Source organism: Mercenaria mercenaria, chromosome 5 (assembly GCF_021730395.1).
Source record: "Mercenaria mercenaria strain notata chromosome 5, MADL_Memer_1, whole genome shotgun sequence".
Lineage (NCBI taxonomy): Eukaryota > Metazoa > Mollusca > Bivalvia > Venerida > Veneridae > Mercenaria > Mercenaria mercenaria.
Genome location: NC_069365.1, coordinates 53,678,199 through 53,697,503, shown reverse-complemented (window position 1 = coordinate 53,697,503; position 19,305 = coordinate 53,678,199). Strand labels below are relative to the sequence as shown.

The 19,305-nt window shown below is 34.1% G+C and overlaps 2 protein-coding genes across 3 annotated transcripts in view; one reads left to right on the top strand and one right to left on the bottom strand.

Annotated features, from left to right (window-relative positions):
• LOC123557234 (sodium-dependent proline transporter-like) overlaps positions 1–10,414 on the top strand; it is a 65,929-nt gene extending 55,515 nt beyond the window's left edge. For both annotated transcript variants that reach the window (XM_053543582.1, XM_053543583.1), the window contains 4 exons: positions 2,103–2,202; positions 5,896–6,005; positions 7,643–7,804; positions 8,208–10,414. In XM_053543582.1, the coding sequence (XP_053399557.1) occupies positions 2,103–2,202; positions 5,896–6,005; positions 7,643–7,804; positions 8,208–8,408 (573 nt within the window). In that variant the 3' untranslated portion in view covers positions 8,409–10,414. The remainder of the gene's footprint in view (positions 1–2,102; positions 2,203–5,895; positions 6,006–7,642; positions 7,805–8,207) is intronic.
• Positions 10,034–16,481, bottom strand: LOC123557232 (uncharacterized). The gene is made up of 2 exons (XM_053543585.1): positions 16,248–16,481; positions 10,034–14,685 (listed from the first exon to the last, which is right to left on the bottom strand). The coding sequence occupies exon 2, from the start codon at positions 14,099–14,101 to the stop codon at positions 12,266–12,268; it is 1,836 nt and encodes a 611-aa protein (XP_053399560.1). The 5' UTR covers positions 14,102–14,685; positions 16,248–16,481; the 3' UTR covers positions 10,034–12,265.
• Positions 16,482–19,305: the final 2,824 nt, after the last annotated feature.

Sequence of the window (19,305 nt, the reverse complement as noted above, 5' to 3'; positions counted from 1 at the left end):
TCCCCATGATGAGATGATGTGTCATGCACAAATTCCGGACCCCTAGCTCAAAGGTCAAGGTCACAGTTGGAGGTCAAAGGTCATCAGGGCTTTTTTCCTGTCCGGTCCATAACTCTCCCATCCATGAAGAGATTTTAATATTACTTGGCACGAATGTTCCCCATGAAGAGACGACATGTCATGTGCAAAACCTGGACCCCTAGCTTAAAGGTCAAGGTCACAATTGGAGGTCAAAGGTCAACAAGGCTTTTTTCCTGTCCGGTCCATAACTCTCCCATCTATGAAGGGATTTTAATATTACTTGGCACAAATGTACCTCATAATAAGACGATGTGTCATGCACAACTTTCAGACCCCTAGCTCAAAGGTTAAGGTCACACTTAGCAGTCAAATGTTAACATAGCATGAACAGGGTCTGTTTCGTGTCCGGTCCATAACTCTGACATTCATTAAGGGATTTTAATATCACTTAGCACAAGTGTTCCCCACGATGAGACGACGTGTCATGCGCAAATCCCGAACCCCTAGCTCAAAGGTCAAGGTCACAATTAGGGGTCAAAGGTCAACGGAGTTTTTTTCCTCTCCCGTCCATAACTCTGCCATCCATGAAGGGATTTTAATATTACTTGGCACAAATGTTTCCCATGATGAGACGACGTGTCATGCGCAACACCCAGTACCCTAGCTTAAAGGTCAAGGTCACACTTTGAGATCAAAGGTCAAGAGGATTTTTTTCCTGTCCGGTCTATAACTTTGTCATGCAAAGCAGGATTTAGATATCAATTGGCACAAATATTCCCCTGGATGAGACAACCTGTCATGCGCAAGAACCAGGTCCCTAGGTCTAAGGTCAAGGTCATATTTAGAGGTCAAAGGTCAAATTCAAGAATGACTTTGTACGGAACATTTCTTCTTCATGCATGGAGGGATTTTGATGTAACTTGGACCAAATGTTCACCACCATGAGGCACCCTTGTTTTTAGAATTACGTCCCTTTGTTGTTACTATAAATAGATTTTATTGTAACTTTTTTATTACTGGCGGTAGAGAAAAATCGAGACCACTTTTCTGTGGTACAGCATGCATGTTACATCCAATTTTTAGGTGTATTTTGACCTATCTCTACCTGGTAAAGAGTTTCTTGTGGACTTATATTATTATTATTTTTTTTTAAAGATTTATTTCCCTTTGTTGTTACTATAAATAACTTACATGATAACATTTTTATAATCAGCCAAAAAAATTCAATATGAAAACAACTGTGGGTTTTTATATATGCACATTTTAATCCAAGTGTGTTGTTATAACATATTGTATATGTAGTACAATATTGTTTATACATCATTGACAGATATCAGTTCATTATGTTATACTGCAGTAGAGAAAATTAGGTGCCTTCCAGTAGGGGACTTTGTATTGCATGGCAATACTTCATTCACTTGTTTGGTTGACTATATTCTTTTCAGGGCGATATGTTTTGATGACATTATTTGGTTGACTATTTTCTTTTCAGGGCGATATGTTGTGATGAAATTATTTGGCTGACTATATTCTTTTCAGGGCGACATGTTGTGATGTCATTATTTGGTTGACTATATTCTTTTCAGGGCGGTATACTGTGATGACATTATTTGGCTGACTATATGCTTTTCAGGGCGGTATACTGTGATGACATTATTTGGCTGACTATATTCTTTTCAGGGCGGTATACTGTGATGACATTATTTGGCTGACTATATTCTTTTCAGGGTGGTATACTGTGATGACATTTTTTGCTTGACAATATGCTTTTCAGTGCGATATACTGTGATGACATTATTTGGCTGACTATATGCTTTTCAGGGCGGTTTACTGTGATGACATTATTTGGCTGACTATATTCTTTTCAGGGCGATATAGTGTGATAACATTTTTTGCTTGACAATATGCTTTTCAGGGCTGTGTACTGTGATGTCATTATTTGGCAGACTAGATCCTTTTCATGGCGGTAAATTCGTGTTGTCATTATTTGGCTGACTGTATACTCGTGCTGCAGTTATTTGACTATATCTGTTTAATGGCGGTATACTCGTGTTGCTATGGTTGGACTATATCTTTTTCAGGGCGGTATACTCGTGTTGACATTATTTGATTGGTATTCCGGCTCCTACAATCTCATGGTCCTCGGTTTCTGTGAACTGATTGCTGTCTGTTGGGTCTACGGTATGTTTTAGTTTTTGTTCATTCATAAGACAAGGGACGTATCATCAGTGAAATTTATATCCTAAAAGAATAATTCCCAGTTTTCAATTAAAATTTCCCAGAACAACAAATTTGAGTTAAAACTAAGTTTATATTGTAAATATTGTATTATTCATCTAACAAATTCAATATGTTTCTGAATGCAGAGCTATGCATTGCAATCTAGTCTGATAGAATAATATTTAGTAAAAAAAGGCATCAAAGCGCTTTCAACCAGTCACTTTAGTATCTTATATCGAGCAAGAGACACTTATTGATTACCTGTCAAATCGTACATGCGACCACCTGTAATAAGCGACCTTTCTATTAAGCGACCCAACAATTTTACGATGAAAATACATCCCATCAAACGGCCACATAAAACCGGCCCATGCTTAAATTTCTGAAGCATTCTTCCAAATATTCATTTTACGTAAGTGCCAAGTCTAGTAAATACAAATTGTTTTCTCCGCAGAAACATGCATGATAATCTTTGTTTTAGCCTAGGTCCTTTAATGTCAAGCAAAGATGCTAAAGTCTTGCCTTTACTGTTTCAACAAAGCTAATCGTCCGTCAGTCACGCAATGGGATAATGTGATAACTTTAAAAGTAAAAGATCTGTTTACATGAAACTTTGTACATGTATGGAAAATGTGTACGTCTTTTTATTATGTTGTTGTGGCCAAAACATGCGGTCGATATGGCAACAAATGGGATCCTGCAAATATTAAAAAAAAGTACAAGATACTTTTTTCATGAAACTTTATACATAGATAGATGGCAATATGAAATATATAGTTTCTATTACATGTCCTTTTATTTTTTTGCTATGGCAATGAATATGGTTGATAATGGAAACAACGATTGCAAAAAAATATGATAAAAAGTGATTTATGCGATACTTTCAAAAGTACAAGAGATATTTGTAGAAAACATGCACATCATTTAATATTCCCCGTGTTTCCGTCCGTTCGTCCACCTGTCTCTCCTTTTGTCAGTCATAAATGGTGGATTTTGTTATAACTTAAAAAGTGCAAGATATGTTTTAATGAAACATAATACATGGATAGGTGGCAACAACGAGAATATGCACATCCTTTTAATTTTGTTGTTTGGCAACAGATACGGATGCTGTAGTAACAAAAAGACTAAAACATGTGAGAAAACTGTAGATGCTATGATAACAAATAGTACCAGATTTTTTTCGTGAAACCTGACTTTAAGATGGTAGGTTATCTGGCAAATATATATATATTCTTCAATTAAATTTCAATACAAAACAAGAAATATCTTTAAAAATGATGGTCGGCGAATTGTAATAAGGAAAGAAGTTTATGAATTTTTCATCTTACATTCATCTTTCATCTAACATTTTTCAAATTGCAAAACTAAACACCGCACTTTAACAATTTAAATGGTTCTCTTTTAATTTTTCGCAAAGGTTTTGTAGGGTTGCAATTTTGTTTCGTTTATCCTTAGACGAATAATTACAGCAGTAGTTTGATGAAGATTCATAAAGCGGTTCATGAGAAGAGGTCATTAAACGTGTTTATATTTTAAGCTAAATTGGTCCCTATCCCCATTTGTAACAAAATAGCAGGAGACCTTACGATATTGTTACACATCGAGTTTGATAAAAATCCATTACATTTTAGTCGTTATTGCGAAGAAAGGCATATCTACTTTTAGCTATAGTGGTCCCTAATAGGGCCCAAGTTCCTATATAAATAAGTTTGGAAGAGGACCTTATAATGATGCTCCAGACCAAGTATGACAAAGATCCACCAAGCTGTCCATGAGACGCTGTATAAAGGCATTTCTAGTTTTAGCTCTAGCAGCCCCGAAAAGGGGTCAAATGTCCCAGCTGAACAAAGTTGGCTGCGGGCCTAACAAAGATGCTACAAATCAAGTTTGATTAGAATAAATGAGAAAAAAAAATCAATTAAAGGATTTTTTATTTATTATTTTAATTTACATTTGTATTTCTAAAATAGGCCAACTGATCCCGCTTTAACAAATGCATATTCGCTATTCGTGAATCTTTGGACAATGACGTCACACCTATAAAAAAGTGAAGGTCAAGCAAAACATACAATTGTAATTTCAATATTTCTGTTCCATAAGCAAAGTTTGACAGTAGTTATATCACATAGATAAACTGTATGCAACGTACCTTCATTTCAGTGTAATGAGATTCAGTCATTATATAGCATGTATATAATTAAACAGATTTCAACTGAGTTCAATATTTGCATACCATACTAAAGAAAAATATTCATATATAATAAATCAGTTAAATAATTTATAACAAATATATCAAAGCAATCAAGTACTCATTTTAATATGCAATCTGAATAAGTCACAAAAGCAGGGAAAATCTTTTAAAAAGCACTTCTCTACATAAAAGACTCTTATCACACCCTTATTCATGTGATACGCAGACCGTATTCAGCTCTTTCTTTAATTTGATATATGTTGGTATTTGAACAGGTTTTTATCATATTTATTAAACTTACTTATCATTTTGAGATATATCAATATTCTTGCTAAATATACTGAGCCAAAGTTAGCTTTAAAACTGTGAACAGCGTCGTTTAAGATAAACGCTTTGTCTACATTTCACTCAGCGTAGCACAATCAACAGAGTGAAAGAAATTGACACTCTCGTCCAATCAGGCAGTGTTGCATAAATCTTCCATTTTGATAGATTATCTATAATGCGTTATCAAGTAGTTTGATTTGCAAACTGAAGTCACGTGGCATAGGTAACGAAAACGAATTTAGACGGCGTCGCCGAAAAAAGTGAAGGTCAAGCAAAACATACAATTGTAATTATTTCAATATTTTTGTATCATAAACAAAGTTTGACCGTAGTCATATCACAAAGATAAACTGTATGCAGCATACCTTCATTTCAGTGTAATGAGATTCAGTCATTATATAGCATATATATAATGAAACAGATTTCAACTGAGTTCAATATTTGCCTACCATACTAAAGAAAAATATTTATATATAATAAATCAGTTAAATAATTTATAACAAATATATCAAAGCAAATAAGTATTCATTTTAATATGCAATCTGAATAAGTCACAAAAGCAAGAAACCTTTTCATATACAGACGACAATTGTAACAAGCACTTCTCTACATAAAGCACTTCTCTACATAAAAGACTCTTATCACACCCTTATTCATGTGATACGCAGACCGCATTCAGCTCTTTCTTTACTTTGATATATGTTGGTATTTTAACAGATTTTTTTATCATATTTATTAAACTTACTTATCATTTTGAGATATAACAATATTCTTGCTAAATATACTGAGCCAAAGTTAGCTTTAAAACTGTGAACAGCGTCGTTTAGGATAAACGCTTTGTCTACATTTCACTCAGCGTAGCACAATCAACAGAGAAAAGAAATTGACACTCTCGTCCAATCAGGCAGAGTATTGCATAAATCTTCCATTTTGATAAATTATCTATAATGCGTTATCAAGTTGTTTGATTTGCAAACTGAAGTCACGTGGCATAGGTAACGAAAACGAATTTAGACAGCGTCGCCAAAAAATGTGATTCCTATGGCAGCAAATATTAGAAATGCCCCTTCCGGTAGGAGACTTTTATTGCTAGACAAATAGCTATATTGTTTCTTTCTTTTTATTTTTTAAAGGTATCCGAAATTTCATGAAGGACATTGAAATGATGTTGGGTCCAAGAAATGTTATATTCTGGGCTTACTATATACCAATGTGGTGCTGCATCACTCCTGCGGCTATACTTGTAAGTCGTTCCTTATTCTGCATACTTCAGCATAATATTCTGTATCATACTCGTAAATAGTTCTTTATTCTGCATACCTCAGCATAATATTCTGTATCATACTCGTAAATAGTTCTTTATTCTGCATACCTCAGCATAATATTCTGTATCATACTCGTAAACAGTTCTTTATTCTGCATACCTCAGCATAATATTCTGTATCATACTCGTAAATAGTTCTTTATTCTGCATACCTCAGCATAATATTCTGTATCATACTCGTAAACAGTTCTTTATTCTGCATACCTCAGCATAATATTCTGTATCATACTCGTAAGTAGTTCATTATTCTGCATACCTCAGCATAATATTCTGTATCATACTCGTAAATCGTTCTTTATTCCATTTCTAAACATTATAGTCCATATCATACTCGTTAAGTCGTAATGTATTCTCCATACTTGGTACATGTACATGATATTCTAAAGCACACTTGAAAGTCGTTATATATTCTCCATACGTATACATATCGGTACTTTATGTTCTAAGACATACTTGTAAATCGATCGTAATATATCCTCCATATTGGTACATATAAGGTATACCCGTAAGTCTAGAAATTTATTCTTCATCTTGGTACATCATGTATACCTTAAGTCGTAATATATTCTCAATATGTACAAGTTATATTCTAAGGCATACTCGTAAGGCCTTTTTTATCATCATATGCATACATTAAGTTCCGTGGCTTACTCGTGTTTACAAGTCAATCTAAAATCTCAATATGCATACCAAATGTTATTGACCTACTCGAAAGTCATTCTGTAATTTCAACATGCATACATTATGTTCAACGGCTTAATCGTAGGTCATTCTATAATATCCATATGGATACATTATGTTCCTTGGCCTACTCGTAAGTCATTCTATAATATCCATATGCATACATTATGTTCCTTGGCCTACTCGTAGGTCATTCTATAATATCCATATGCATACCAAATGTTCCTTGACCTACTCGAAAGTCATTCTATAATATCCATATGCATACATTATGTTCCTTGGCCTACTCGAAAGTCATTCTATAATATCCATATGCATACATTATGTTCCTTGGCCTACTCGTAGGTCATTCTATAATATCCATATGCATACCAAATGTTCCTTGACCTACTCGAAAGTCATTCTATAATATCCATATGCATACATTATGTTCCTTAGCCTAATCGAAAGTCATTCTATGATATCCATATGCATACATTATGTTCCTTGACCTACTCGAAAGTCATTCTATAATATCCATATGAATACATTATGTTATTGGCCTACTCGAAAGTCATTGTATAATCCCCATATGTATACATATTGTAATACGGCCTACTCATAAGTCGTTTTATATTTCCTATAGGTATTCATTATGTAGTACGGCCTATTCGTAAGTCGTTCTATAATCTCCATATGCATACATTATGTTCTAATGCATACTTGTAAATCTTTTAATATTTTCAGTATCTGTACATCTTGTTCCTTGGCATTGTATACATTTATGTTTCATAAACCTTGCTGGGATATATTTTTTTTTGACATACTATAAATAAATGATATTCTATTTTTAGTCATGTTTTATTTGTACTGTATATATTTTTGCATAATTTCAGTTCATTATCGTCATGTCTGGTGTTTACTATACGCCAGTTTATTATGTCGCTGATGAACCATTCCCGTCCTGGGCGCAAGGTGTTGGATGGATTTTGGCCGTTTTGCCGCTTGTATGGGTTCTACTAGGAGCAGTTGTGGCCATTGTCAGAAATGGCGGCAATGTATGTACAAAAATAGACCTGTTATATAAAACTAATATATTTTCATGACTGATAAACAATACCTTGATTCATTTGTTGATCTGAAAAAAATATTTGTAATTTTCCCATGTGATCTTGTTTCCGATATTTTAACCAGCCTGTTTGGCTAAATAGTTTTATAAACAAGAAAAAGATATAAATATGACATGTTTGTAAAACCTACTTTACTTCACCGTTATGAAATTATTTTTGCAATACGTATTTCATTTCGCTTTTTAATAGAATAGAATAATTATTCTAGTAATTTATGTTGCTGTCGTATAGCACAATCAGTTTACAATTCTTTTAAGGATCTTAAATTCTAAACCACAAAAAAACCTAAACAATATGCTTATTATTTCACTATGTTAACTTTCTTGTTTAGGCTCGAGCGGCAGTTACACCGAAACCAGACTGGGGTCCGAGGTTGAAGGCCAACCGCACCGGCAAATATTACGGGGATAATTACGGCTACGTTCCCGACGACGAACATGAAATACCTAAAATCTATGCCGTTGACGATCCTATTAAATCTGTTGAAAATGGCAAAAGCCCAAATGACTATCCTGAGTTCCACAAATTGTAGATATTAAAGTGACTTCATTCACCATTATTACATATATGTGTAAAAATGTGCGACACAATATTTTCGTAACATTCTCTGATATGATAGCTTTATCCTGAATTCAGATTATGCCCTTGCTTATAATAATTCTATATTAGAATTGCTATAATTTTACTTAGAAGGCCGTCTGTTTATCATCTATTGGAAGGCTTCCACATTTAAGTGATTAACTGTTTATGTTTTCATGGAAACAAGATCAGAAAAAAGATAGACAACTTTAACGCTAGCACACTCACAGGCGAGCTCTGATCATACCAAATTTAATTTTAAGCAAGGAAATTTAACTAGGTATATCTGTGGTCATAGAACCAGAATTAAAAACAGAAAAACATTACAATGAAATATTGACATGACATTGCAGAATGAAGCGCAATGAAGTTTTGTATAGTTTTAAACAATGAGTTCCCAGTCCGACGATTTTATTCAAGTCGCCATCGTTTGTACAAGAATGCAAGCAAAAAGTGTTTTAATATACATATTTAGTCATAAATCTCTGGTTCATCTCAAGATACATATTAGAAAAATGTGCACATTATAAAATGTTTTCAAATTAACTTTATGTAAATATTATATCTTTATTGATGTTTTAATCATCTGTCATGTTTTTTTCTTTGTTACTGAATTGTTTTTATTTGTAACAACATTTTAATGGTTTACTGAATGTTTTTGGTTTTCTTGTAAAATGTAAAAACGAAATCCACATTACAAAATTTAATATAGTTAAAAATTGACAACAATTGAATGTTGTTTGGACCGGGAAAAATTGAAATTAACAAGAAATAGTTAATCAAAAAGGGTTCAAAAGTTGTAAATGTTCTGGAAAATTGGAATACCGACAAGAGTCTGTACAGTTCCGTTCAGTGGTACATCGAATGGGGAAAATTGGAGGGGGGAAATCCCCAATTATTCTACAAAGAATGGACACAATCTGAAATATACACATATCTTATAGATGTAGAATATAAAATGTCTTTTTGAAAAAATGTTTGAATTTGCTATCAACATTCATAGATATCACATGGACTTGACGGTGTCATTTATTCTTTCAGACTATTAGTAAAAAATGTTCTTTCAATACGTTTTTGCTCATCAAAATTTAGATTTATTTGCATAATATTTTTGAGGATGTGTAAAAATCTCTACGCATAGTAGTGAACCGTATCACTAAAAGTATATTTGACAGGATTCGCTTATCATGTATATCCTTATTCTGTATAACTAGTAGTATGGCTTAATACATCTTTGTTTTCGGTAACATGCTCAAAACTATTTGAGTAGGTTGGTCGGATTTTTTTTCATTCTTTTATAAAGTGAGACATTTTGGAAATTATTAAATGAATACAAATAAGGTGATTATGCCTTTAGAGCATCAGTAAGATGATTTCTTACATCTCTGACAGGAAACAAACGCCTAAATAATATAATTAAGGGCCGTCACAGAAAATTACAATTAAATTTCAAGTGTACCGTTATTTCCTATATATGTTTATATACCTCTGATGCAATACTCTAAACCTTTTTATCAATACGTAAAAGGTTGCTATCCACTTACCGCCAACATTAAAATCACACACAGACACGCATGCGTTACTGCACAATGACAAATTTCAGTTTATAAGACAGTTAACTATAAAACACGTAAAGTATATACATTTGTACAATGTACATATCTTATACATCATTTTCGGTCGGACTTCAGGGTCCGCACCTGATTTTTGCACACATGCGCAAAAAGTCTTAAATAAATTCTAAAAACCGAGGCACATATATTTTTTGTTCCGTTAACAAATTCCATATTTTCTCCAGAAGGATTATAAATATATTTTACAACATTCACGCATGGAAAGTGAGTAGCAATTTTTAACGTAAGATTTATGAAACTGTTGCATGTCTTTTGTTTTTATAAAGTAATAGTGATATATATTTTTAGAGTTTTACAGTCTAATAAAATTTCCCTAGTAACCAGATTGTGTATTTTTTGTTAATTTATTTCGCCACTAACTTTATAACTTAAATGAGACCCCAAACCAGTCCGTTTCATGAAGTGTGTGTATTTCATGCTGAAATATTTACCACAGGGAATGCGTTTTCAGCAAGAATTTGCAATGGGATTAGCCTTTACCCTGCTACATTTCTATAATGAACTGGTCTGTCATTCAATTTTTGGCAGTACCATTTATCATCTAAGGGCTTTTCAATGTAAATTTTATGGCTGAATAGCGAACAGTGCAGACCATGATCAGACTCCACGTAGGCTGATCTTGATCTTCACTGGTCGCAAAGGCGGACTCGCTTGCCACCGGCAGGCTAAAGGTTAAAGCACAGGCGCTTGAAGCTCTATCAATATTAATGTATGCATTACCATATCCCACCCACCTAATATACTATGAAATAGTACAGATCTAACCTGCACATATATTTTATTGATAGAGCTTCAAACACATGTGGTTAAAGCAAATATAAAAGCAGTAGACAATAAACAAAATCTTTCTAAAAAAAATGAATCCGCTATAATGCGACGTCATAAATGCACAACTACAAGATATCTAAACAATTCATAATTCCTTCGAATTGTGATTAATATCAAGTATTTAAAAATAAATCAGCGGTCAACCCTGTAACGTGAAATACAAGAGTTGTTATTTTTAGGTATTCAAAAGGTTTAATAAATGATTACATCCAAATGTATATCTATCACAAATAGCACAATTTAGATAAATGAAATTATTATACGAAGGCATTATTCTTTAGCCTGCTGGCGGCAAGTGATTCAGCCTTTGCGACCAGTGAAAACATGGATCACGTCCGTGCAGGCTGATCATGGTCTGTACTGTTCGCTATTCAATCAGTATGAATTCAGTGAACACCCCTTTGGATAATGAATAGTAATGTCCATATTGAATGACGGACCAGTCCATTTTAGAAATTAAGCAGGCTAAATGTTAATTTTGATTTGGTATCAAAAGGAAGTGTGACTTGTAGGTTTGCTTCTATAACACTTCCTATAGAGACATGTAAGTAATATAACTTTCAACCATGGATCCATAATACCTAAGATATCAACTGAAAGTCCTCATTCTATGTCTCAAATATAAGCAAATGCCATTAGCAAACTCTTCACGCCTTCGTGCGTATCCTCGTTACCCATGTCTGTCTCAGAAATAACATCCAGATCCAGAATAAGCCTTTTGTATGCTGATAATCTACAGTTAGACGGAAACTCCGTCTCTGCATTCGTTATCATCATGATAAAACTTTCCTCGACACTAATCTCCAAAATATTTTGCATTCGATCTACTAAGTGTAGCATCTTTTTATCCTCTATATCAAAACTAATTAATATCACAAAGGCTTTTGACAAGTTCATTACCTTTGTTATTCCTTCAACCTCTGGAGTTCCAGGCAGAATGCTCGTGCTGTCTGAGTTAAACGTTGTGCGAAGCCCTAGATTATTCAACATCATCATCAGATTCCTTCCTGGTCCCTCGTCTTCGAGGTTTGAAAGAATAAAAAGCTCATATTGCTCATCAGATTCATCAGTCAAAGAAGAAACGTTGTTACTGACGTCTTCTTGTTGCTCTGCAAAGGATTCGAATGCCTTTTTGATTCGCAGGCGCGCCTTTTCAAAATGTTTTCTTCTGAACGCATCGAGTCCAGCATCAATATATACCTCAAAATACAAGCTTTGATCAACACTAGAAGAACGATCGTTCAAGCGACATAACATCCACAGAGCGATCACCGCTTCCTCATAATTCTGCACACAAAGATACTTTCTCACGATCTCTTCAATGATTTCTTTCTTTTCACCATCATCTTCAGCTAAGTCTTTTTAATTCCTTTAGGACGCCAATAACTTCAAAATGACTGTTCAACTTGTTGTATAAGAACCAAAGGTCTTTAAGTGTTTGTTTCGTTCGTTTTGTTTTTGATTTACTGAGAAATATATGTCGCAAAGTTTGAGCAGATCTCCAGCAATGACCAAGATATGGATGCTTCGCAACAATATTGCACTCAATTTCTATTGAACTTTTCAAGTAGAATTGTCTGTCGTCTATCAGCTGTTGGGCTCTTTCTTCATCGACTATCTCGTGGTTATCTATGATGTCACTTATACAAAAGGCAGCCAGTTCATAGGCATTTGCTAACGTAACGCTAGAGCACAGATCATCCTCATTTTGCATTAGACTTTCTAAAACTTCTAACGCTTTGTCACTTTGTTTTATCTGGCGATAGAGTACAGCCTTGTCATAAAGTGCTGCCGTGTTTGATGAAATTCTTGTAGATTTGTCAAGGTGTGAGATGGCAGTGTCTATCACATCTTTATGTTTTTCATAGTCAATAAGTTTCGGAGATCGGAGGCACTTCACTGCATTACCTAACTTTGGCTTGGCACTATGCTGCTTGGTATGAGGCATGTTTCTTTGTCTTACATTTTGGCCGTTCATAGACATCTTGTGAAAGCGATTGTACTGATTTACATAATTTCTATGAAATCGACCATCTATTCCTGTGTAGTCATTTCTTCCTACTGTGTAATCAAGTCCCAAACTGTCATTTTCAAAGAAGTGTTTAGCATTTTTGTTTTGCTTAGACGCGTGTGGGGTTTCTATGGGCATAAAACGATGAGGCGAGTTATATGCATATACATTCCCAGTGTTAAAACCTGTTTGATGGTTTTGTTTCGATCTTTCATAAATCATATGCGTTTGTGTACTTTGCTGCTGTGACAGAGATTTTTCTTCACGCTTATACTGTCCTTTCGGAAAAAAGGTTTTCGCCATTGGATCCAGTTCACATTGTAAGTCTGTATTTGTATTTGCATGTTTTCTTTGTAGTGTGTGTGCAGATTGTTCGTTACATTGTATTGGTGTTCGAGTGTATATTGTGTCACTGGATATGCTAGAATTCGGACTGTTTGTACTTCCTTGTGCTAAATCATTTTCAAACGGTAATGTTTGTAACTGACTATTATCTGAAACATTACATTTCGTGGCTAGTCCTGTCGTCAATGACAGTATGTCCTGGCTCCGGATATCACGCTTTTCATTTATTGAATGACCTGTGGACGAGGATTCTGGTGTCTGCTGATGAAACGAAAGCATGTTCTGAATGTTTGTTTGATTTGTTGATTCTACCATATGTCTCAACTTGGTTGGATTATACTCAAGCATTCGAATGTACGATAAAGCAAGGTGGTGGTACCCGAATGACGTGCCTTTTATGTCAATTGCTCTAGTTAGCAATATAATAGACCTTTCGATGTTATCAACATACCGAAAATATCTCCCGCTTCTTTCCAGTACAAAAACATCATCTGAAAATATTTCGAGCGCAGTGTCAAAGTACATAGACGTGGGCATAAATATAGAAGAATTTCTTGGTAAAAGACCTTTCATTCCTCGTGGAAATAAAAATTTATTTCTTTCAACCCCATATGCTAGTAAGCCTGCTTCTACCAGTGCTCTTGCCTTGTACCTTTGTATACATTCTGATTTGTCTTCCAGTTCAAGAATTTCACCATATAATTGAAAAACAGAACAGTGACGTTTCTTAATAACATCTATATCTTCTTCGTCATTAGTATTGCTTACATGCAATAGTCTCCGCAAAGTCATGGCGTAGCCGTAAGTCCAAACACATTTAAGTTCCATTACAGTATCACATTTTTTACATTTTTACCGCCTGGAGAATTTTGCTTAGATTCCTGCGTTCTCTCTTTTAAAATGTAATTCATGTCTTCTCTGACTTCGCCGAATAATGAGACAGCATTGTGATACTGTTTCATACCAAACCTCGAATACGTAAATGCCATCTCTGCTTTCGCAACTACATAAGCTAACTTGTCTGGTTTAAGAGTTTTCAGGCGCTTAAGGGTTGCCTCACACACATTGACGTTTTTCCTGTCCTTAAACGAAAACCATGCATTGTTGGTCAATGCAATTATATTGTTTGGACTTTCCTGTAGAACTTCGCAGTTGTATTTATTCGCGTTTTGGCGGTCCCCAAGATCAAAATAAAGAAATGATAATAAGTTCAAAGCCCTAACCTTTTCCATTTTGGTACTAAATTCATTTAAAGTTGAATACAATTCGAGAAGGAGTTTATCTTATAACTTGATTTTTTCACCACTTGATACCGCCCTGATGTCATCTGCCACACTAAAACTTGAAGGATATTGCTTAAGCTCTCTCCGTAACGCTTCCATTGTACTCTGCAGAAGTGATAGCATCCAAGACTGTAAATAATAAACAAATTAATAAATGAATTTATGGAAAACATTGGTACACATAATGACTTGGCAAGAAATTCATATGCAAATTTTGATTTATCTTATTAACAAACTTATTCAGCCACCTACTGTAATTGACAGAGAAAAGATCAAAAGAAGGTTAAGTAACAATTAAGATATATTACAGGAATATTGGTTGAACAAACTTCATATATATTACATCAACTAAAACTATACAAGTGTACTAATAATAATCATGTCTGAAACTAAACTTATCATAAATTTAAATTTCAACGGCAAATAAATGTCACACCAAATGTAATGCTCTACAGGATTTCCATTTCATCAAAGTTAATATTTAAATATATCTCAACAATTATGACACATGTCGAGACTTAAACCTTAATATAAACATAACAATGATGGCCCGAATTCGCTCGCATGAGTACAAAACGATGACTCAGTTTCGAAAGCGGCATACATTTTAAGAGGACAAACTTTGACCAAATTTAGAAAATGTGGCATCTAGATTCATCTATCATCTTCATCAGGAGCCTTTGAAACAGTTTCTGACGAAGTACAACCAGTTTCGAATTTGAATTATAACAGTTTAAAGCAAGCATTCTGACTTGACTGGGTTTTGAAGTCTGACAGATAGCAAATATGGCTTTTGGAGAGTCAAACGTCTTTTCTAGGCTTTGACCATGTGACTTTCCTTTGACCCTCGGTGATCCAGGTTCAAACTATAGCTTGGCATCATAAAAACAAACATTCTGACCAGGATCCATATAGATCAGGTAGAAATATGCGACCCTTTGGGGTATTATCAAAGTTTTTCTAGTGATCAAGTATCTGAATCTAAAGTGACTGTATTATGAACTTGGCCTAGGTTTTTATGAAGACAATTAGTCTGCAAAGTTTCCACGTAGTATGTGTAGAAAATGTGGTCTTGTTTGTTTTTATTTGATGTTGTGACCTAATTTTTGTCTCCAGATGATCCACTTTTGAAGTCGTCAGAAGGTTTTGAAGCATAAATTTTGAACAAGTTTCATTAAAATTGGGTTACAGTTGTGCTCTCAAATGTGTTAATAGTAAATGTGTAGGAGATGAACTTTCCGGTTCAGATGAGCTTTAAAGGACATCTGCCGTTCCATTCTAGCATATATGTACCCTGCTAACAAATGGAGATTTATTCTATTCCAGATTTACTCAAATTAATGTGGAAAAGCTTAAAAGTTTCACACAAACTGGTTACACCAGCTTTAATAATATGATAATCACTATAATCTATATAAGTTTTTCATTTGTGTAATGTCCCTAAAATACGTTGCAATTCAAACAGTGATATCTAATTGATGTTTATATAGACCAAGAGCTGATGCCGCGAACGTTTTTTTTTTTTTATATTTTCCATCGATAACATTTCGCTGTGAGATCATCTTAATCTCGCTATTCATATAATACTTTGTCATAAAATTATAAGTCATCAGGATAAACATAGTTTTGTATATGCTAGTAATGTATGTAGAAATACCTAATTTCTTTAAAGAAGAAAACAAATTTCTTACCCTGTGAAGTAGGTTATATTCTCACTTTGTGAAGGTATTTTTGCAGAGTTACAACTCCTCCAGCGGAATTGATCAGCATACAACGCACGTAAAATCTCTGCAGCAGGCCTGTCTATCTCGGTGGCATAAACTCATACCGAAAAATATTCCTCCGGCCAATATTCGATAGAGGTCAGGTTTTCTATATATAAATAAGAAAATCATTTGCACATTTTACTTAATAACAAGAATACTAAAAATAAGAATTCTTAGGTGCAAAAATATTATTCATGTTCAACATTTGATTCATCACACGCTAAATTTTTTAAATAAATTGTATATTTAATTTTGATTGACGCACGCGACGATTAATAATGCCATCATTTCGTCATTTTTCCCTTTTATTTTCTATATAAAATGTGTAAAAATCACCTGTACGCGCTTGTTTAAAGCATTTTTTTGTATAAAACCATTGATATGAATGCTAAGGTACAAGTGATTTCTTACTCTCAATGAATATATCTTTTGAATGATAAACATTTTATTTTTGTAAAATAAAAATTTGATGAACACACAGACGGTTTATTTCCACTGATTTTGAAGATAATTATCTTCAGCGCGAAGTTGTTGTTGTAACGTCATATGCAGAAAATACAATAATGCCGCGTGAACATGCGATATTGAGATCAAAAGCTTTAAGTAAATGATTTAATCAGTTTAGTTAATTTATGTTTGAATGTTTTATTCGACATAATGATTTTCATAAATGATTGTACAAATCAATTATTGTATAATTCAATTCAAAATTATCATTTTACGTGAACCCAATTTATAGACTCTAAGCTTATTAAAATAAAGCTGATTGAATTGATAAAATGTTTTATGCATCACGGGTATATTCTTTTCATTGTAATAAATCTTGCCAATTACTACTAAATAACGAGACATATACAACACTGATAAGGCTATAAATGCGTAACGGAATTGCAAGATATAATCATAATGCCATTTTAATTTTCGCAGGTCAATCTGTAAACTCTGTATGCATACTTAATATTCAGTAGCCTACTCGTAAGTCATTCTATAATTTCAATATACATTTTGTTCTATCGTCTGCACATAAGTCATTCTATAATTTAAATATTCATACATTATGTTCAATTGCCTACTCGTAAGTCATTCTATAATATCTATATGCATACATTATGTTCAATGGCCTACTCCTAAGTCATTCTATAATCTCCATATGTATATATTATGTTCATTGGCCTACTCGTGATTCATTTTATAATTTCAATATGTATACATTAAGTTCCATGGCCTACTCGTGGGTCATTCTATAATCTCCAAATGTATACATTATGTTCAATGGCCTACTCATAATTCATTCTATAATCTCAATATGCATACATTATGTTCCATGGCCTACTTGTAATTCATTCTATAATCTCCAAATGTATACATTATGTTCAATGGCCTGCTCGTAAGTCATTCTATAATCTCAATATGCATACATTATTTTCAATGACCTACTCGTAAGTCATTCTATTATCTCAATATGGATGCATTATGTTCCTTGGCGTACTCGTAAGTCATTCTATAATTCTAATATGCATACATTATCTTCAGTTGCCTACTAGTAAGTCATTCTATAATTTCAATATGGATACATTATGTTCCATGGTCTACTCGTAGGTCATTCTATAATCACCATATCCTTTCGACTACCGCTATCTTACACCGGCGCGCTACCTGAGCCGCCAAATGTAGACTATATATTTGAGGTTCTCTATTACCACTACTGTTTTACAAGCGGGCTACCAGAGACGACTAATACGTACCACAAAAATGGGGGTGCCCATTTCCATAGTACATAATGCAGTATTTGTGTTAAAATCGCTTTTTTCCGCATTTGAAAATAGAAGGAATTACCAAACATATACTACATTTTTACGCTGCGGTAATTTTTATGTCAAACGGTGGCTACACTGTGGAAGTTCTGTCCATTGTATGTTATTGGTATAATTACACTGTGGCACAACTGTGCTATGGTATTTATATGCAGAGAAAACATACAGTTAATGTTGTTTATTAAAAGTCACATATTTAAACGGTCACTGTATCACTATGGCAGTACATGCTATTTTGTGCGAATATGTATTAATACGCTGCGGCACAGTCTTGAGCTTCGCATGTCCTGCATTAAACTACTATGGTACTCGGAGGAATAAATAATGCCTACGGGATAAATTTTGATTATAATCCTTTCGCAGGGTCACTTTCTCAGCACTGTGGAAGGGCACCTAATTTCATATAATGTGTATAACTACACTATGGCACTGCCTTAAAATTCAAGTTTCTTACAAAAGTCTACTATATATCAACGAAACCAGATAGTGTTTCTAGACAAATTCTACACATCAATCCCTGTGGGAAAGGCGCTCCTTGCCAGCTCATCCATCTTTGTGGGTCTTTTGATATGATTTGAAACCACAGAAATCAGTCCAAAAGAAAGATGATCCGAATAGGACATTGAACAGAGGACAGCATATGACACGTCACACCAAAGATGAGATGATGGTAGCCACAGTATGGAAGGATTCAAGGCATGTCTTGAATACATGTTTCAATCCCGTTCCTAAAGACCAGGATACAGTCCTCAGAAAGCAAGTAAATCCTGAAGAAAAATGGTATACTCCTGTCCAAATGCTATTGTTGAATTCAACAAGTACATTTGGGGGGGGGGGGGGGGGGGGGGGGGGGGGCGGGGGCGTGGATAGGCACGATCACCACCGAAGTAGCTACACCATACAAAGACCAAGCGTTAGGTGATGGACCTATTTCCTATGGTTTGCTGTGGACATAGCCCTGGTGAACAGCTACATTATGTAAAAAAACATTAGGCCAAGGGTTAAGCACCAAAAAATCAAGATTTCTAAACATTATTATAAATTAATCCATCTAAGGTAAAGGCCTAAAACTAAAAAATAGATTGCCTGTAATATTTAAATCAAATGAAAGAAATATCATATAAATATATAATATGAAAATGCATATTGTTATAACATAATTTTAAATA